The following is a 21,566-nucleotide window of genomic DNA, read 5'->3' as shown; positions in this document are numbered from 1 at the left end:
TCCCATTCACAGAAAACAGCGACATCTTTTGCCCTCAAGGTGGAAATTTTAGTAAAAGGAGCAATCGAAGAAGCCCCTATTCAACAGCGAGGGAAAGGATTCTACTCGTATTTTTTCCTCATAAGGAAAAAGCAATCAAACAAATAGAGAGAGGTAATGGATCTCAGAGGCTTAAACAAGTTCATCAGAAAGCAATCCTTCTGTATGCTATCTCTCCAAGAAATTCTGATGATGTTGAGGAGAAGGGACTATATGGCATCCTTAGATCTATTAGATGCATACTTCCATATTCCAATCCACGTACGTCACAGACGGTATCTCAGATTCGCGGTGGCGGGGCGCCACTACCAATTCAGAGTGTTACCCTTTGGTCTTTGATCCGCGCCAAGAATGTTCACGAATTGCATGGCGCCGGGGGCAGCATATCAGAGGCAGCTGAGTCATCAGATATACCCATATCTGGACAATTGGTTGATAAAGGGCGCATTGTACAAAGACACTCTGTAATCCTTGGAATGTTGCATGAATCTCTTCCAGTATCTGGGATTACGTATAAACATGAAAAAATCCTATCTTACTCTGTCCCAGTCTCTTCAATTTCTAGGAGCGTCCTTACAAACCAGAGAAGCCAAAGCGTACCCGTCAAAGGAACGCATCCGAAAGATTCTAAAGCTTACCTCGCAACTAAAGAAAAGAAAGTCCACTTCAGTAAGAATATTCAATCCTTGTTGGGAATAATGTCATCCTGCATCCCCTTAGTTCCAAATTGTCGACTTCGCATGCGGCCTCTACAAGAACTTCTAGACCTTCAGTGGGTGCAACATCAAGGTTCCTTCGAGGATCAGATCCTTATCAATCCTCAAATAAAGCAGGCGCTGTCATCGTGGGGAATAAGACGGAACTTATCAGAAGGGCTAATCTTCGAACCAAAAACTCCCAGTTATATAATGACAACAGATGCATCATTGCAGGGATGGGGAGCGCATTTTTAAGACCTTGAGATCCAAGGACATAGGAGCCGACAAGAGTCTCAATAACTCATCAACTTATTGGAGCTAAAAGCGTTTTTCTTGGGTCTCCAAGCCTTTCTCCCCAGAATTCACAATTTGACAGTTCTAGTCAGAACAGACAGTACAACATCGATCTTTTATTAAATAAAACAGGAGGGAACAAGATCAAGGCCCCTATCAATGCAAGCTCAAGAAATCTGGCATTGGCTTCTAGTACACAATATCTCCCTGCAAGTTCAACATGTTCCCGAAATATACAACATAACAGCAGATTCGCTGAGCAGATCAGCAAGTGTTTCTCACGAATGGGAACTGAATCAGGATCAGCTCATTCAACTTTTTCATTTGTGGGGCACTCCAGCTCAGGACTTGTTTGCCAATCGAAGCAACACAAAGTGCAAACAATTTGCAAGGAGATTCCCTCAGCCTGGATCTTGGGGGAATGCCCTTCAGCTCCGTTGGACAGGGATGTTCGCATATGCATTTCCCCCATTCCCACTGATCCCAAAGGTGCTCAGAAAGATGAGATGGGAACCGTGTCACCTAATTCTGATAGCCCCGGCATGGCCGAGACAATTCTGGTTTTCAGAGCTTCTCTACTTATCAGCAACTCCCAGAGCGCAGTTTCCTCTAATCCAGGGTTTGATCTCCATGAACAAGGGACAAGTTCTCCATCCTCAGTTGGCCTCTTTGAACTTGTCGGCATGGAACCTCATGAGCACGAATTTCACTCCTTGAACATTACTAAAGAATGCCCGGATATCCTTTCTCACTCTTGTGCAGTTTCCACAAATAAAACCTATATAGCGAAGTGGAAAAGGTTTTGACAATGGTGTTTGACTCAATCTCTTCACCCCTTGCATTCTTTTCCGGAACAGGTTCTCCGTTACCTATTGCATCTGGCCAAGGCAGGCCTTTCTCATGCATCAATCAAAGTGCATCTGGCTGTCATTTCAAGGTTATCGCAGGAAACCAAATAATCCATCTCTTTGGTCACAGAGAGTGATAAAGGAGTTCTTAAAAGGGTTATTCAGAGTTTTCCCTCCAATTAGACATCCATCAGTTCCATGGCAGTTGAATACAGTCTTGGCACAACTTATGAAACCACAGTTCGAACCGATTCACAAAGCTGAGCTGCAGTTTGTATCTTGGAAAGTAGCCCTACTTCTGGCTCTGACGTCAGCAAGAAGGGTCAGTGAAATGCAGGCCTTTTCCGTCACACAGCCTTTTCTTCAATTCAAGAAAGACAAGGTGATCTTGCGAACAAACCCTAAATTCATTTTGAAAGTCCCTTCAGATTTTCACCTCAGTGAACCTATTGTTCTTCCCACATATTTTAAAAATGCATCGTCTGCAGCAGAAAAGTCTTTGCACTCATTAGATGTCATGAGGTGTTTAAAATTTTAGTTATTAATAGCGTTTGCTGGTCCCTGAAAAGGTTTGGCTTCATCAAGGACTAGCATATCCAGATGGATAACCTCATCCATTATTTTACAACACAAGAAAGCTGGAAGTCCTTTACACTCGACGGTTTGAGCACACTCAACCAGAAAAATGGCGATTTCTGTTGCATTGTTTGCCGGAGTATCTCTTCCGGGTATTTGCAGAGTGGCAACTTGGAAGAATGTCCACACGTTTACCAAGCACTACTGTCTGGACACAGCTTGGAAAGCAGATTCAGCAGTAGGATAAGCTGTGCTACGTCATCTGTTTCATTAAGGTATTTTGCTGACAATGTTTTCCCTAAAATATGGTTCTTTTTTCTTGTGAATGTTTTTTCCTAAATTGCTACATTGAATAGTTGTTTACTATATATCATTGAAATTTGCGTAATATATGGCGTTCTGATACATGCCGATGCATATAATCTGTTTTATCTTCTATAGCATATTTATTAACTCATAAGCAGGAATCGGAGCCTAAGAAAAAAGGGTGCTTTCCAGGAAACGCAAACTTGTAAGAGTACTGCTTTCAGACTGAATCCGGAAGATTTAACAGCATTGCTCCTATGAGCACTTAGTGGCATCCTGCAGTTCCCTGTGACTTTGTTCTACCCCGGAACTGATGAACAGATATATATGAATAACTGAATATAAGCTCCACCCCTTCCCTCTGATGTAAGTTCCCAACATTTTCCTCATATATTCACAAGTTTTTTCAACAAACTCTTTTCCAGTGTGCAAGGGTTATGTCCTCTGCTAAAACTACAGGGTTTAACGATTGTAGGAACTGTTACAAACTAGCGGTGGGCGGAATTTGCGTAGTCGCGCTACGCAAAGCACCACAAAACGGTAAAAAATCTCAGCGAGCACGCAGAGTTCCACAAACATGCGGAATTGCTTGTTCGGCCCGTTTGGGATGCTTTTTTCCTGTTTGAGAACGTTGTCTGCATGCTCGGGGGGAAATATCTTGTGAAAATGCATTTTGAAAGCGTGAACAAGCAAACATTTCCACGAATCGCAGAATTTTTTGGCATTCCCGCTGACGTGAAATTACCCAAATTCCGCGAGCGGAACGAAATGTACCGCCCAGGCCTATTACAAACACATGTCTATCACAGATCACCCGTCATGGAAGTCACAACCAAGGTTATAACAGACTTTTTATGGCCTAGAGAAACTTCATCGAAGCCTTTACTCCCATTTAATGAGGCCGTAACTGACACACTTATGGGCACCTGATCAAAGCCCCATTCCTGCCCTCTTCTAATCAGGTAGGTTGCGAGATGCCGCAGTCTGGCGCCGGGTGACCTTGATTATTTGGCTCAACAACCTACAATAGAGTGTTTGGCGGTTCAAGCTTCCACTAGTTGGTTGAACCTAATTCCTTCCCCATGGCTTCTCCTGACAGAGTTGAAACAACACCTTGAGACCTTTGGGAAGCTGATGTTTTGCTCAGCCAGCCTTGCCCTCCAGTCAGTCAATGCCAGCTGCTTACCAGGCAGATAAAATTATGCTTTATGGGACATGGTTGGTGAGATCTTGCTGGTAGTCCCCAAAGAATTAAGGACCAATTTGACACAAACCATCCAGGATGTTCAGTATATTATTAATAGCTCTGGGCTGTACACTACTTACTGCTCTGGCATAGGTCTTGGTTCTAAGATGGTGCTTCAGCAGCAAGCTTGGATGCAATCCACATGCTTTTCTGGAGACATGCAAGCCTCTTTAATGAATATGCCATTTGATTTGCAGTTGGAATGCTATAAAGAAAACCGGGCGGGATGCGTTCCCTAGTTTTTTTAACCCCAGCTAGACAGTACCCTCACCAGTTTTTCCCCTTTGAGACTACTTCAGAGGATTGGCATACTGCCTGCACCAATACTTACACCCCATTACAACAAGCGCTTCCATGATTAGGGACAGGGATCAAGCATTGCTAGGGGATAAGTGGCAGCAAACTTACCAGTGTCCTGCCCCTTCGACACCTACTTCCAAGCAGCTTTAGTTTGCCTTTAACAATACACAACCACGCTGTGCGAGGCAGGATCAGACACTTCCTCCAGGAATGGCGAAATAGTACATCCAACAGATGGATGCGCCAAGTCGGCTAACGAGGCGTTTTTCCCCTGCCTTTCATTTTCGACCCGCTACACCACCCACCCACATCTGAACATCTCTCAAAGGAGCACTTGTTCATCTTGGTCCAAGAAGTGCAGGCTGTTTTTGCCAAAGGAGCCATAGAGAGAGGTCTGTCTCAGAAATGTCTGTTACTCCTCTGTTATTTTCTCATGTCGAACAAAGACTGAGGCCTCCATCCCGTCAGAATGCCTGCTTGTGGGAAGATGAATCAAAGATGTTCACACTGGCCAAGGTTCTGTCTGCCTTGGATCCAGGCAACTGGATGGTGGCTTTGGACCTGTATGGTACTCACTTTCATGAACCCATCCTGCAGTCCCACACACACTGCCTGTGTTCAATATGGTCCAAGGAGCATTATCAATTTGCTATGATTCCTTTCGGCCTCACCAGTGCCCCTCAGGTGTTCCAGAAAGTAATGGTGCTGGTCGTGGTACACCTTTGAAGGTCAATGATACTAGAGTTCCCCCAATTTCGATGACTGGCTAGCTGGCTCGCCGCTATCATTTGAAGACCATTTTTAGACAACTACGAACCACCTGACGTTGTTGGGACGCACTGTCGACATGCCGAAGTCACACTTAACTCCTTTGCGGAGGGTCCCTTTACTTCCAACCACCCTGAATACTGTGAAGTTTTGGGCCTTCCATCCACCATAGCGAGTCCAGGATGTTTGGACTACGATTCTGATCTTTCAGTCTCAGTCCAGGATTTTGGTGAGAATGTAGCTTTGTGGCCTCCTGTATCCTGCTAATCATATTCCAGGTGGAATAAGCGGGCTCTGCAGTGCAACCTTAAGTCTCAATTGGCCCAGCACCAGGGGAACCTATCGGATTCTATCAAGGCTTTGGAGGAGATTTGAAAAGACCGGAGGAGATTGAACCGGCAGCAGACACCTCTTCCTGCCCAACCGAGAGCCAACGGTCATCTGGAAGAGGGGGAGATCAGGAAGGTTCTGGTCGGTGGAGAACCACCTCCATATCAAACTGTTTGAGTTGCAGGCCATTTGCCTGGTGCTGGAGGCCTGGGTCAGGTTCTCATGGACAACACCACTGCCATGTGGTATTTCAAAAATTGAGATGGGCCTGTGCCATGTGCTATCTGGCATTTCACTTCTGGAGTTGGCTGGAGAATCTGGGCATGTCCCTAGTTGTGAATTACCTGGCGGGATCTTTGAATGCCAGGACATACAAGCTCAGCTGACGGTACCTGGTTGATCATGAATGTTAGTTACACTCTAAGGTGGCCATGGGCATCTTTTAGCAATGGGGAGATCCCTGGCTAGACCTTTTCACCACCGAAGAGAACTTCTTATGTTAAAGCCTTTGTGTCCTGGATTTTCCAACAAAGCTCTGTTTCAAAGACTCATTTGATAGAGGGGTCCACAGGACTCTTATATGCCTTTCTTCCACCACATTTCCTGCCACGAGTTGTGAAAAAGATCAGGAGTGGCAGGTTGCAAGTCATGCTAGTGGCTCTGGATTGTGCAAAGTAAGTGTGCTATCGAAAACTTTTGGTCATGACCATTTGTCCTCCAATCAGCCTACTGCTTCAGGAGAACCTCCGGTTGCCACAGCACTGCAGGGTTCTGCACCCAAACCTGCACAATCTGCATCTCCATGTGTGGAGATTGAGTAGCAACAGCTGACTATGTTAAGTCTTCCTCTCACATTTGTGGGTGTTAGCCTGGCAGCCAGGCGGCCTTCTACTAAGTTTGTCTATGCTGGGCTCTGGCACAACTTTTTAGCCTGGTGAGGCTCCTGCCATAGTGATCCATTGCAGGACAAACTGTCACATGTCCTATTGTTTGTTTTATCTCTGGTTCAACAGGAACTGTCATTGGGCACTGTTATAGGCTATGTCGAGCCTTTTGGCCTTTTTACATTTATCAGACCAACCACCCCTGTTCTAATCATCTTTTGTGATGAGATTTTTCGAAACCTTTTACCTATTTATTAACTCCAATGCCCTTTGTGATGCCACCGTGGGATGTTAACTGGATTCTTAATTTCCTCATTTTTATGCCATTCAAACCCAGGCACAGCTGTCATTTACATCTTCTGACTTTGAAGACAGTGTTTCTTGAGGTGGTGGCCTTGGCTCGTGAGTAAATTAACTCTAGCACTCTTGGTGCTGCCACCTTATACTACCTTTTTACAGAGACAGTGGTACTGCAGACCAAGGCAGCCTTTTTGCTTAAAGTTGTTACAGCTTTTCTTGTTAGACAATCCATCACTCTTTCAAACTTCTTTGCTCCGGTTCTCTCCTAGAAAGAGACTCCAACAGCTGAAAACTAAAAGAGCTTAGAGTTTACATTGATCATGCTGAAGACCATCGGGTGGACAATCTGCTCTTTGTATGGTTTTCTGGGGCAAATAGAGACATCGCAGTGCAGAAAATGACTCTGTCCGGGTAGATAGTTCTCTGCTGTATGATCTGATATGCACTGGTTAAGAAGCAGACTCAGGCTGGATTTTGGGTCCACTCAATGAGGGCCGAGACTGCTCCAACTGTTCTGGCACATGGAGTGCTGAACCTGCAGGATTTTTTAAATGTAGCCTTTGGGAACTATTCTAAGGTTGAGGATGCTGCGATTGGAAGTATCCATCAAAAGAATGTGTAATGCTCTTTCTGTTGGATATTCTACCTAACCAGATTCCTTACTGCCCACCATCTCCCTATTCTGTGGAATGGTCTACTTCCCGATCTAAAAAGGTGCCAATCTAGGAATCTTCACACTGCAATATTGATTATTGTTACGCTCCTTTATTCGAGGACGCAGACAGAGTCTAGAAAGAAACTGACATTAGCACGCAGGGGTAGTACTTATATGCTGCTCTGTTCGTCACTTCCGGGACGGAACAAAGTTGGTGCTGGGACATATGATGCTACCTACAAGCGCAGGAGCAATGCATTTTAAATCTTCCTGACCCATTCTACCCTGTTGGGATAGTCTAAAGGTAAGTAATCTGTGATTAGGTAGAGTATCCACCAGAAAGAGCGTTATTGAAGGTAAGTAAAACGTTCTACAAGGTAGCAACTAGACCCCTCCACCTCGCACTATAGCAGTGGTTGAAAGTTCCCTCAATCATAATTCCATAATTAGAGCTGTGACCTCAGATGTGTGTAACTTGTGTTGGTGAGAGTCTGCATTGTATTTTTTCCCAGGCCCTTTTCCCAGAGCCTCTTTTAATCACTAATCAAGCATGAAAGCCTTAATGTGGTGGTGCAGTGACAGTCTACAGATCCCCAATTCTGCTCTTTAAAGAACTTTTTCTTTTTTAAGTGGAAGATCCAGAGGATTTAGAAACTGAATTATTGGAAGAAAATAAAATGGATAAAAGCCGTATATGTCCAGTTACAGTTGTTAAAGTCTGGGATAAAGAATTTAAGGCAGCAAGGTAAAGAGTTAAAATGCATACATTATTGAATATTTGATTGGCCTGCTATGCATTGGTGTTTAAGTTGATGTCCAGGATTCTTTTTGTTATTTATGTAAAGGCACTCTTATGTTACTGATTGGGTTAATGTGCATTTTCTAAATATTGTCTGTCTGTTTATCAGATGTCTAGGGCTTTATGTAACAATGAAACCTGGAAGCAAGCAAATGCTGGAAACTAGAAATCCCCCCAATGAAACATTACAACTTTAAGTACCCATTAGTGTATGCTCCGTAGACTGAAGTGCATTTAATTTGAGAATCTTTTGGGTGGGAGGCGTTTGATTGAAAGAAATGTCTGTAGCCTGAGATTCAGTTTCCTTACAAAAAGTAGGATGAGAATAAATCCAGTATCTTAGATTGGGAAGTGAGGTATCCAAGACAAAATAATTGGATTATGTTGGCATTCTGTCTGGTCAGAGATAGCACCAAGTTACGTACCAAAAACATTTATTGCAAATCATTAGAGTAGTTTAGTGGAATAGTTTAGGAGGGAACCTTCAGGGTTCACACCGAGCTGCTAAATGAGCACATCTTATTCAGCAGTAGGGTGTGGACACAGATAGTCGTGGTGATACAATATTTTTAAACATATTGCTGCCAGCCACTGTTGTTTTTTAAAATTTTTATTTTATTGGTGAAAAAACAACTTCTGCAGGATAGTTGACTGGACAAAGCACATTAATTTTGTTAAACATCACTTATTGCATCTTGTTTTTACATCTCTTTACAGTATGACATAGTGATATTGCTTTGTTGGTTCAGTGTATTGTACTATATACATCGCGTTGCACCCACTTTTACAGTCTTGGGACAGTACACCAAGCTTGGTCCCATATCCCCCTGCATCCTAATCGATGTGGTGAGAGCTGAACCTGCTACAGCTGCCTGATTGCGCATACTCAGGGGTTGATTGCAGACTTAGTGCCGGCATCGTTGTATGTTGTGTCTCTTGAGTGTTTGCTCCCATGGGCTTAAGTGTCTCCTTCCTCAGTAAGTATGTACGGTAGCTCTCCCATATGTTTTTGGGTCGACTACGTAGGGAAAGTAAGTCGTTGTATATCTCAGACTGAATATGGCAGTAGGTCATACTGTGCCATATTTCAGTTGTGGGCACTGGGCCTTTAGCCCATCTCATCGCCGCACATTGCTTGGCCAATAATATCCCCACTGCTATCAGTTTATGATGTGATTTCCCAACAGCTTTGTGTATCACAGTAGGGCCATAAACTGATCTGCCTCTAAGGTTAACCCCGTTATCTGTTCTAGCTCTCGTCAAATAGCCTCCCTGAAGGTAAACACCTCATGACAATGCCAGGCAACATGTATGAATTTAGCTGTTGGGTCTGCGCACCTATGGCACGCTGCTGCACTCAGGTGCCCATATCTGTGTAGTCTCTCAGGAGTTTAGTAGATCCTGTTAATGTACTTGAATTGTATTGGCCTGTGACGACCATTTTGTGACATGCCCTTAGTCATTTCACAGCAGTATTTTCAGCTCCCATCATCAATGTTTCTGCCTAGCTCCCTTTGCCATTTTGTCTACCCTGGGTCATGAGTGGTCTATGGGCTTCCTGCGCTGCAGACTAAAGCTTAGTGTCAAGTTTAAAGGGCTCACTTTCTTTTAAAATGGTGGATAATGCAAGCATGTCTAGGGGCTCTAACATGTCCTCTCCTAGGATTGTCTGTAGCGCCAGTCTGAGCCTATGGAAATGGAAATGCATCATGCTAGTTGGGGCGTCCAAATCAGTTACAATCATCTCCCAGCTCTTCACTGTGCCCTCCTTGAATAGTTCCCCCATTTTTGTGACTTTCAGTGTCTAGAAGACCGCCGCCACTTATCGTTCCTGCCTCAGCCTGAACCAAGAACACCAGTCTACTATATAAGAGGGGAGTATAAAAGTGACTCCGCCTGTTTTTCTAGAAGGTTCCACCAGGCATACGGTTTGGAATTCAGGGTGTCGAAGCACTCATAGCGTTTTTCTGGTGGAGAGAATATTGTTTGGGGGAGAGTAACGGGTGCGGTGGCATCTCAATGCAGTAGTTCCGGAGGTCCATGAATCTAGTAGTGCATTAAGGAGCTTTGCGCAGCTTCATAATATAATTCAAAGTCCGGAGCACCAAGTCCTCCCATATCATATGGCAAAGTGAGAGTTTCCCATTTTGTTTGTGATTGTTTCCCACGATTGTTTCCCACCCCATGCCAGTTTCATTAAAATAAAGCGTAATGTTGTAAAGAACACTCTCGCCAACAGGATTGGGATGTTTTAAAATAAGAATAAAAATCTTGCTAGGATCACCATTTTCATGATGGCTATATGGGACAGTGTGAGCTTTATCCAATGTTCAGTGTCTTTTTCTAGTATGCACATTGCTTTCCTATAGTAACCTCTAATTACTACTGTAGGTTCCGTATGAATCTGTATTGCAAAATATCTGACCGAATCATTGGACCAATTTAGTGGAAACTCAAGAGGAACCGGCTGCATTACTGGTATTCTCGAATGGCACTTGCCAGAGGTTCTGCTGTCAGGGCGTATAGTAAGGGTGAGAAGGGGCATCCCTGTCTGGTACCTCTCATTATCTGCAGTTGTGGAAATACTGTATTCCCAACACGTACTCTAGCTACAGGGCTATTATATAATACATCTACTAGTGCTAGGAATATATCGCCCACCCTGTAGCGGCGAAGCACAGAGCACATAAAGGCCCACTCGACCGAATCGGAGGCTTTCTCCGCATCTAGAAATATCACTGCAGATTTTACCCCCGGGTTGATCTGCATCATCTTCCCTTGTTCATCTGCCAATGTGGTAGTGCCTCATAGGTCCTGCGTTCGTCGCTTAAGTGTTGCTAAGGTTGCCCCAGGCCTCTCCCTATCCCCATAGACATGTGCTGTGGCATATTTCCCCATATGCAGCACTTCACTATCAGCGGTCTCATGGGAGTCAGTGATCTTGGCTTTAAGTTTGCCCAATATCTGTTGGTCATCTGTGTCTCCCCTGAGAGATCGAAGGACTCCAGAATGTTTAGTCATTGTTATGCCTCTAATGTAAACCTTCAATGTCTCCCAGACCGTAGTGAAGCTTTCTACTGATCCAACATGATGTGAGAAAATGTCAGCTATTGCAGCTGCTAGTTCGATCCGAACCACCTGATTCTTTAATGAGTATGGGGGAAATCTCCATGTGAACGAGGCAGCCGTCTGTCCTCTTAGTTCAAGGTAAAGCACTATTTGCGAATTATCCAAATAGGTACGTGGGAACGGTTCGCATCTCCTAACTCATGTTGTTAAGTCTCTTGATATTAACCATTAGTCGATCCTGGTGTGTATATTGTGTGCTGCGGAGTAATATGTGTATCCAATGCTCCTGGGGTTCCACTGCCTCAAAGTATCTACAAGGTCTAGTGTACCTAGCATAACTCCAATTGCTCTGTCCGCAGCAGTTAGGTGTCGGAGAGGGCCTTTGGATCGATCCAAGGTTGGGTCTTGTATACAATTAAAGTCCCCTCCCCAGATCTGTGGCAGTGTGCTCCAACGCGCTAGACGTGACCCCAGCGCCTCATAGAACTGTGGATTAGGGAAATTTGGACCGTATACCCCTACCAGGACTGCTTCCCACCTCTCTGTGTTGCACCGTGCTATAACAAATGTGCCCCTGGGTCTAAAAACACCCCCTGTCGCTGGATTTTAGATCTACAATCGACCCATATCAGAACTCCCCGTGCATGGGATGTGAATCCAGCAACACAGTACTGGCCACGCAACTGCTGCCAGGATAATGTACTACTGTTTTTTTTTAGATTTGTTTTTATTAGCATTTTTCTTAGACTTATTCGTAATAAGATACATATAAACTTAAATCGATTTATATCACATTACAGTATACATCTTCCGGGATTTCAATTATAGCAACCTTTCTGTAGCAGCATTGCAGGATTTTACAATTCTGTCTCTGGTTGTGAACTCCTATACCACGCATATGCTATACTGCTTTTTATTCAGTCATTCCCCACTTGCTATGACATCGTCTGCTAGGAGGAGCTGTGGTTGTCTACACCCAGCAAAGCCATATCTTGTTTTCCTAAACAACAAAACGATCCCAATTCCTGGTGAACCATGTAACTAAATACTATCCAGTGGTGTTTCATACTTATCTGACGTATTCTATTTATTACCATGGGTTCTTTGGGTGGTGGGTTCTTCGGTGTGGGAATCTCGCATTCCAAATATTTATGAGCCTATAGAGGTATCACTATCCCTTTCGGTGCTCACTTTTGTAATACTCCCTTCCTCTCCAAGGTACTCCTTCCTGCCTGTCCAGGCTCTCAGTATTTCTGTCCATAGCTCAGCAATGGGATGTGTAGGAAAACCGCATGTTCTCCTCCCTTTATATGGTTTTTTCTTCCATCCTGACCCAGTGATCTACAGTCTGTTCCCATAGCAATAGTGGAGGACCCTTCGGAGTTTTCTAGCATCTGGCTATCTGTCTGCGTGCCAAAACCATGGCCAAGTCCGTGGAGCGCGAACCCACCTTCCTAGCCTTAAGCCTGGGAAACAGTCCCGGAAGGCATGCCTCCACAGTGCATGCAAGCTGTCGGCCCAGTGTGGAGTTAAATTGAGACAGTGTCGTCTCTCAATACTCCTGTAGTAGCCCACACCCCCATGTCATATGTATGAATCCCACATCTTGCTCTCACATCTCGGGCAGACTCAGGTTTCCCTTCCGTGCATAACATTTAATCTGTGGGGTGTAAAATAAACCCCATGCACATAGTTAAATTGGATGAGTTGCAATGCCTTGCATTCCTGGAGATTTGCTTTGGGCTATTCAATACCCAAGACCATTCCTTATCCCGCAAGTCCCTCCTCACTGCTGTGTTCCACTTGGTTCTTAATTGTTTCATAAGTGTTTTCACCATACCGGGCACTGCCCTGTATTGCCATTTCACTGGGTGTCTAGCAGACCCCAGTGTTACCAACAGTTTTAGGATCTTGAGTGGTTGTGTTTCCAACCGGGCGCAGCGCCATAATTCTTTAAATGTTTTAACCACTGCATGGTAAGTGAGAAACTAGCCACCATCCAAACCATACCGGTTCAGGAAGTCATCTAATGGGATCAAGATACCATCCTGATAACAGTCTCCCACCAATGTTTCACCAACCTGCTTCCAACCAGCCATTTGAGTACTCTAAATGGAGCAGGTGGTTTCCCGGCACAGGTCTTCTCCCACACCCACATGCGTCACAGGTGTATCAGGGTCGCAGCTCCCCGATGACGACTCTACGCTGCACAGGCACTACACCTTTCATGCTGCCATGCTACACTAGGGTTGTATCGTGCTGTGTATCACATCCTGTTGCTGCTGTCTTGTCGCTTAAAATGCCATGGGGTAGGTGGTTTCCTCCCTGGAAACCCTATTAGGAGCAGACACGGTGCATATGGCGGGACTTCCACTGTGCGCCTACAACATCTCTTCCAGCTATACAGTGCTACTCATAAGAGTATCCCCGGGTCTTGAACCACCCTCAAGAGATGTACCAGCCCAGCCGCCAGGTGTTTCTGGGTAAAGACCAAGTTCTTTGCATATAGAAGCTCCAGGCTCTGACCCTCCAGCCACTGGGCTAGCCACTGCAATTGGGCTGCCAAATAGTATAACTTGAAATCTGGGGCCTGAGTCATCCCTCCTATGGAATTTTCTGCAATGTGGCCAGCAACACTCAACAACGCCCCCCACCCCATATCAGCTCCCGTGCCATTCTGTTAAGTCAGTTGAACCATGAGGGTGTGATTATCACCGGTAAACTCACAAAAAATTATAAAAGTCTGGGGAGCATAATCATTTTCGTCAGCGCAATGCTAATAGTAGGAATAATCTCTCTGTAAGTCATGTTGTACCCTCCAGACATCTGTTAATTTGCACTGTTTCAGTCAGTCGCCAAATCTGCTTCTAGTTTAGAGACCAACGTGCCACATAGTGGAAGAGTGGATCTGTCCAGTGTGATATTCACTACGCAGTTAAAGTCTCCCCGTAGGAATAGGTCAGTTGGGCCCAAAGCAGACAGCGGTCTGGACAGTATTTAGAAGAAGCTAATTTGGTCATGGTTAAGCACGTATATGCTTCCTAAAGTGATCTCCCGTCCCAACAGCCTACCCTGCACCAATACATATCTACCCTCTATCTATTCGTGCATGTAGCAGTTCAAACGGTACCCCCGCTCGTATCCATATTACTGCTCCCCTGGAGAAGGCAGAGAAGGTGGTAGCGTGTATCTTGCCTCGCCACTTCCGTAATATAGTTCCCTTTTCCGCAGTCAAATGAGTCTCCTGCAACATGGCTATTTGCACACCCCTTCTAATGAGATAACTGTGTATCTTATGGCGTTTAGCAGGTGATCCCATTCCTCTTACATTCCAGGATGTAAAATTAATTTTAGGATGTGAGTCTTGCATGTTCAGTTCAGGAATATTTTAGAACCATTCCTTACCCCAACCCCACCCCATGTTGTGACTGCACAAGCACCACTGTATACGAATTAAGCTCAACAACCCAAAAACTCCCTTTCCCTAGAGCAGCTTCGCAACAGCTGGCCGCCAAAACTTGTAACATACTTAAAAGAATATAGAAATAGAAGGCGTCTAACCACATTGTGGTCAAAATAATATGTTACTCTCCTGTCCCTGCCCGGGCTTCGTTGTAAGTCTGCTGCAGTCCCACCCTTGTCCACAATTAAACCCCATAATTTTTGTTTTTGCCCCAGTTACATCATATCGCTCACTCATCTCACTCGCAGCAATCTCGCCATTGCACTCATGACTTCTCTGGCACTTTGAGCTCTATCCCCCCCTCAACTCTGACTCCCCATCTTTATCACCTGATTCAGATAGCCCCTTGAGTCCAGTTCATATCAGTTCATCCAGTGAATCAGGAGTAACTACTGGGAAACGTGCTTCACTGAGTCTTCCATGTCCGATTGGCCAATTCCACGGTCAGAGGTTTCTGCCATCCTCTGGAGTTGTTGACACTACCTCCGCCACTGCCTTGAGGGCCTCCTGTCACTCCTGCTCTGTGAGATAGTAGGTTTACACAAATTGAGTCGCTTGGTTGCTCTCCGTAGCCTCCTCTGTTGGGGCTTGGGTGCCACCTTCAGGCTGTTACATGGTTCTGTGGGCAGGGAGTCCGGCCTGTAGCTCTCCAACCAGAGCCAACCCTCCGCTGGAGAGTCATTAACGTATGCTTTCCCCTCTAGTGAACTGCAACGAGTACTGTATTCCTTCAGCTCTCAGTGCCATTTTTAATTTAAAATTGTGCCTGTACCTTCGCTGTGAAATCGGGAAACACCAACACTTTACTGTTGTCTATTATATATGGACCATGGAATCGTGAGTGTTGGATTATAGCATCTAGGTCTTCATAATATAACAGTTGTGCTACCACTGGCCGGTGGGGCCGCCCTGACGCTAACAGCCGCAAATGGGACCCTGTGTGTCCTTTCAAGTGCAAAGGACTTAGAAAGTGCCCCCGTGGGCACCATCTCTTGAAGCCATTTATCTAGGGATGCCACCATATCTGTCCCTTCCGTGCCTTCCGGGATCCCCACCACTCTAATGTTGTTGCAGCGGTCGCGCCCCTCTGCATCTTCAGCTCGCTTTTCTAATGTTGCCACCCTATCTTTTAGTTTTCCAGTTGGTGGGCTGCCTTCCTTTTTTCCGGTTGCACTTCTTCCAGGGCAAGTTCTACATTTTTCATTCTGTCGGCCAATTTGTGGTGCTCTGGTTGCAGGAGTCCCAGCTCTATTGACCCTGTCACTATATGGCTTTCGTGTCCGCTATGGCAGCCAAGATTTTGTTAAGATGTGTATGTAAGGATTCTCCAAGCTCATCTACTTCTTTCATGCCCGTGGGAACACTTCCCTGGGAGAATTCTCCCGTTTCTGGTGGTCCGCTGCCCTGTTTGGGTTTAGGTTTGCCCATCTGTGACCTTCCATTGGTAACCAGTGCTGGTGTGTGTCAGCAACACTCACTTCCCGGCCACACCTGGGTGGCCCTCGCCAGGGCTCTCAGCTATGGCCGTGCTGCACACTGCCGCCAGCAGTGAATATGAAAGTACTGCTTCTCGAGGCCCACTAGTGATCAGTGGTGCCCCCTTTTCAGGCCTCTTAGGATCCTCTATCCTGTGCAGATCCTGCCCCCAGTGCGCTCCCTCGCGCTCCAGTCAGTCCCTGAGTGTTCACTATTGCCTTGGGCCGGGACTTTCCTTTTATCGTCTGTATGCTTTGGTCTTCTCCAGTTGGCGAGCCCCCTCACCAACCCCTTCCAGTGGCCCCGCCGCCGCCTGCCCTTTGGGCCTCAGGGGCATCAGCCGCCCAGCGCCTAGACCAGTGCTCTTTCCTGTTTTCCCGGCGCAGGTCTTCTCCCACACCCACATGCGTCACAGGTGTGCTGTGCACTGGGTATCGGGGTCGCAGCTCCCCGATGACGACTCTACGCTGCACAGGCACTACACCTTTCATGCTGCCATGCTGCACTAGGGTTGTATCGTGCTATGTATCACATCCTGTTGCTGCTGTCTTGTCGCTTAAAATGCCACCACCAGTTGATCCAGTCTACCATAGCCGTGGCCCAACAGCAGCCGCCGCTCCTCCTCCCAGGCTCAACCACTGGCGCTGTATGCCTGACAGTTTCCTCAGCTATATAGGCGCCATATTGCTGCGTCTCCCCGCCTCACTTCAGGCAGTGGCAAGCGCTTGTATTCCAAGCGCCCTGGTCGGCGTCTGGTTCGGTTTTATTTTTTGTCTTTGGTTTTCTTTTTTTTTTTTTTTACTGTCTCTGGGCACCACCTGGGGACTGATCCAGGGGCTCAGCACACTTGATGAGCAGTAGGGGCCCGACTCCTGAAGCAATGTCTTAAGCAGGCTCCTCCAGTCTGAACCGCTTTGGCATCAGCTCCCGGTCCTGCCTCTCAGGTCTGATCATCAGCGCGGCTCAAGGTTCTTCTCAAGTAGCGCACTCGATTGTTCACACGCCGCAGTGTAACGTCTCCCTTCGGCTTCTCCGGCAAAGCTGGCCCCCTTGCCCTATATGTCCCATTTAGTATCAGGCTCACCAGGCACGGCCCGAGCCCAGAACTGCTGCGGCAGCTGGAGGACTCATCACCAGGTGTAGACAGCAGTGACGGGGCCCACTTGAGGTCCCAGCACTATGTTTTTCAGGATTTTTGGCCTGGGCCAAGACGGAGCTCCTCACCGAGCGCTCGTAGCGGTCACCATCCTGGCCACACCCCCGATAATGTACTACTGTTGTTTGCTAAATGCGTCTCCTGTAGGAACGTGACCTGCACTGAGTGTCTCTTGAAGTATGCAACTACTTTGCGGACTTTGTTGATTGTTGAGTTCCCTAATATTCCATGTAAGGAAACGTATCTGCATGTAGGTCTGTTGGCTCTCTATGTCATGTCCTATATTGTACTGTGCGATGTCTCTTAACATCTGAAAGAGTCATAGATTCCTTACCGTCGAATTACCCCCAGGCTCTAGACTGGGTCCAGAGAATTTTTTCTTAGCAGTACCCCTGCACATCGGTAGGTGGAGTTGGTCGACTCCACGTCCGTAGTTGGCATCGTGGTCGCCGGAATGACGTCGCGGTGTCTACTTAGAGGCCGCCCCTGTGTGCTGACGTCATTTCTTTCTTTTTCCGCGCCATGCTTGTGCAGATCTGGAGAGCCCCACTCGTTTAGTCATTTTTTTACTACGTTTTTTCTCGACTTTTGTTGAATTCTTTTTTTAATCTTTCGACTCCTGGTGTACGAGGGATGTCCCATCGACGGACTGGGTTTAAGCTGTGCGAGGTCAGTACCCGCCTGATGTCGGTTACGGACCCCCATCTTGTGTGCCTTTTGTGCCTGCACACCTTAACCAAACATTATTGCCTAGACAGCCAAGTCCAGATAGTCAGATGTTTTGACCGTTCTGTTATCCAGGATTTTCCGGGATTGGTATTGCTGGGGTATCTATTTTAGGGTAAGGAATCTATAACAAACAGTCTATTTCAGATGAACAAGTTACTTACCATCGGTAACAATGTATCTGTAAGAGACATATGTTGGTTATAGATTCTTTACTGCCTCTCCTATCCTCCCTGTTCTGCAAACTGTATTCTAGGGATAGGGTCTCCCTTCCAGGGCCCTGGTTATGTTCACCAGTGGTCAGTCTCTTGCATGGCTCTGCGCTTCTGGCGTGGAAGGTAGTGTCAGAACTGAGGTCAGCGTGCAGGGGCGGCGTCTAAGTAGACACCGCTGCGTCATTCCGGTGACCACATCGCCAGCGACGGACGCGGAGTCGAACGGCATCACCTACTAACGCGCAGGGGTACTGCTAAGAATTTTTTTTTCAGATCCAGTCTGACGCTTGGGGTTAGTTCTTAAAGTAAGGAATCTATAACTAACATATGTCTCTTACAGATCCAGTGTTACCGAAGCCAAGTAACTTCTTCACTAGTGGTAGTCACAATCTGTCCGATAATGGTTTTATGTTGTTTAACATTAAACGGAATAAATCCCCTAAATACATCCCTCCCATGCCATTAGCAAAAATCTCCTGCTTGGCTGAACTTTGTCCCCCCCCTCCCTTTCCTGCAAGTCCATAGGAGGACTAATAACAGTCCCAACTTAGTATTTTGCGGTAAACACTTAGGGGTGTCGCCCAGTCTCAGGCTCCTCCCCAGCCATTACCAAATATTGGCATCAACATTTACAACTCTAGCTATGCCCACATGTCCCATCATCTAGAGGGCCCCCAAACCAGATCTTAAGTGGTGGCTTGCCCCTTTGGGTGGGACTTTTAGTGCACAAGTGTCAATGTTCAGGGTTGTGGGGGGCGCATCTCCATTACGCCCTCTCCTAGCCTAGCCATAAACCTAGATGTTGAATGGAAACAGTCTTACCATGCATCTGGCGCTGATTCTTGAGGCCTTCTTGTAGGTAGCAACAAATATTTCATACCACAGTCTGTTCTTTAGCTGCAGTCTATGTGTCTGAGTGGCCCATGGCTGGATCTTGGTCCTCACAGGAAGTCTGCTCACTGTGCATGTTTTGTGCATCACTGTTGCTTGTTGTCTTGGAGTACAGCTTCAGCAGAGGCTCTGTGTCGTGGGAAGTTCCGTTGCACTCAGGCTTTTCCCCTCTGCCTGATTAAATGCATTACTTGTTTTGGGTCTATGAAGTAGTGAGTTTTGTCCCATCTGCAAGGACATGCAACTTGGCGGTGTACCACATGTTGTACTCCAGCTGGAGATCTCGCAGCTGTCGTTGGACGGGCATCCTGGACTTGTTGCGTGAAGTCTGGGTATATTGAGATTTCTGAACCTTCATATTGTCTGGATTTTAACTTGCGCTCTTTACGCAGTGCAACATCTTGACCCCTGTAATTCAGTAGGCGTGCAATTATTGGCCTTGGATTAGCCCCGGGGACCGGGTGTGGTGCCAAGGATCAGTGTGCACGTTCCACTACAAATATTGCAGAGAAAGTGTCCCTACCCAGTACAGTGCAGAGAAGGTGTTTGATGAATTTCTCCTTGTTTTCTATATTAGTGGACTCCGCCACTCCTACGATGCGGATGTTGTTTCTCCTGGATCGAGATTCTAAATCTTCTGTTTTAAGCTGCAGCGTGTGAATAAGTTTGTCTGCTTTCTTAGTACTCACTGTTTCAGCCAAATCTGTATCTTCCACATTCGAAACCCTTTGTTCCACTGTGTCAAATCTTTCAGTATGTTTGCCAAGGCGCTCCGTCATCCGGTCCATTTGGAACGTTAATGCGTCGATCTTGCCTTTAATTTTAGTTCAGCTTTTCTGCATAGCTGAGAGTATTTGCACCAGGTCTGGATGTACCGTGGGCTCCTCAGTTTCCAATTTCAAATCCGCCAATTGCACTTCCGCCTCTCGTTGCCTAGCGGTCTTGCGGGCTCCAAATTACAATTTGGTCTGTACTTTGTCTGCTTTGCCCATAATGATTGATTTTATCGGGTGGTCCCCGTGCAGTTGATGAGCTCACAGTGTTGGGTCCCGGGAACCTACGCTGCCCACCAGGTTGCGTTAGAATCAAAAGGAGCCAGAGCCACCAGGGTGCCCCCTCCGTCAGCCTGTATCCGGGCCCCCCGTCAATCCTGCCCAACTGGATTCATCATCAGTAAATTGTGGAAAGTACGCCCATTCAGGGGGCACCCAGATTAGGCATCAGAGACACAACAGATGAGCACCATCGCCGGAGGCTCTTCCGCTTCAGCGCAGATAAGCCTGGCAGTGGTTGGATATTCGTTTGGGTAATTGCAGATCTACAATGTTTTTGACCTAACTCCCGTTGGTCTCCTTAGCGTTGATAGAGGTGACACTGCCCTATCTTAGGGGGTAGCCCTAATGGTGTATAGACAGAGGGCGCCTTGCAGGAGCCGACAGGGGTCTCTGCCCAGTGTTCTTCCAGGACTTGAATGTCACACACCGTACAGCTTCCCAGTGCAGGAGCAGCCTCCGAATATGGTGTTCACCCAGGGCATTCAGAATAGCTCCTTATGAGTGTGGCCCCAGCTGCCTCTCTCAGCTTTGCATGTCTCCACAGCCCCTTCTGGGGGCTGTGAGAAGTTGGCCTGGTATATGATGATCACTATTCTAGTGAGCACCTTGCACCAGTCCAAACAACCCTTATGGTGATGTTTGTAAAGTCAACCTTATAGACCAGCTATCCTAGTGGTAGCATGGACAAAAGCAGTCTTAGGCTAAACTCAAGAGGGCATGTGAAGCCAGCTGTTTTACCATATGCAAACCTTTTAATACCAAATGAAAGGACACCACACAGGTTATATATTCAAAATATATATGTATTTATTTCTAAACAACCCCCTGTACTCTTTATGAGCACAGAAGCACAAGCGTATAACAAGGAACTTAATATAACATACAATAAGTTGCACAATATGGATAGGCCCTGGTGGCCCGTTAAACCATATACTAAAATAGTGGTATAAGTACCACGTCATAAACAATGGTAAGGCCTAGGGCCTTTGGAATCGCTGGGGCTACACTGGATTAACAGTAGTTAGGGAGCAGGAGGCCCACAGGATGCGGGTGCAGTGTCTAAATGCACACGTGTGCACCAATAGAAGTCAATGGGTGCGTAAAGTTAAAGAGTTAGGAGTCTTCCGACTGGACTAGAACTAAACCACTTGAAACTAGGATACTAGGAGAGTAAACCTACACAGGAGCACCGGAGTACTCGCATTACCTCACCCACAGGAAGCGGGTGCATAGGTGTCAAAGTGCGTCGGGTTTTGTCGTGGAGTTCTATGGAGCCTTGGAGAAAAGATGCTGCAGGCGACCAGGAGAGAAGAGTCCGGTTGGATCCAAGGGTGAATCGAAGATGTAGAGTACCTGAAAGCAGAGGGGACAGAGTCTGGGTCACTAGCCAGTGACCAGGAAGGAACCGGGAAGGAACCAGGCGATGTCGGGTTGCAATCAGGTGATGTCGTGAAGCTTGTCTCCGCTGCCAC

At 46.5% G+C, this 21,566-nt stretch overlaps 1 protein-coding gene across 3 annotated transcripts in view; it reads left to right on the top strand.

The window, feature by feature from the left end:
* NEK1 (NIMA related kinase 1) overlaps window positions 1-21,566 on the top strand; it is a 1,042,157-nt gene that overhangs the window by 781,777 nt on the left and 238,814 nt on the right. For all 3 annotated transcript variants that reach the window (XM_078677052.1, XM_078677050.1, XM_078677051.1), the window contains one exon: window positions 7,875-7,989. In XM_078677052.1, the coding sequence (XP_078533178.1) occupies window positions 7,875-7,989 (115 nt within the window). The remainder of the gene's footprint in view (window positions 1-7,874; window positions 7,990-21,566) is intronic.

This window comes from Lissotriton helveticus, chromosome 2_1, assembly GCF_964261635.1.
Source record: "Lissotriton helveticus chromosome 2_1, aLisHel1.1, whole genome shotgun sequence".
In the NCBI taxonomy this organism is placed as follows: Eukaryota; Metazoa; Chordata; class Amphibia; order Caudata; family Salamandridae; genus Lissotriton; species Lissotriton helveticus.
This window is presented reverse-complemented; position numbering and strand designations above follow the sequence as displayed.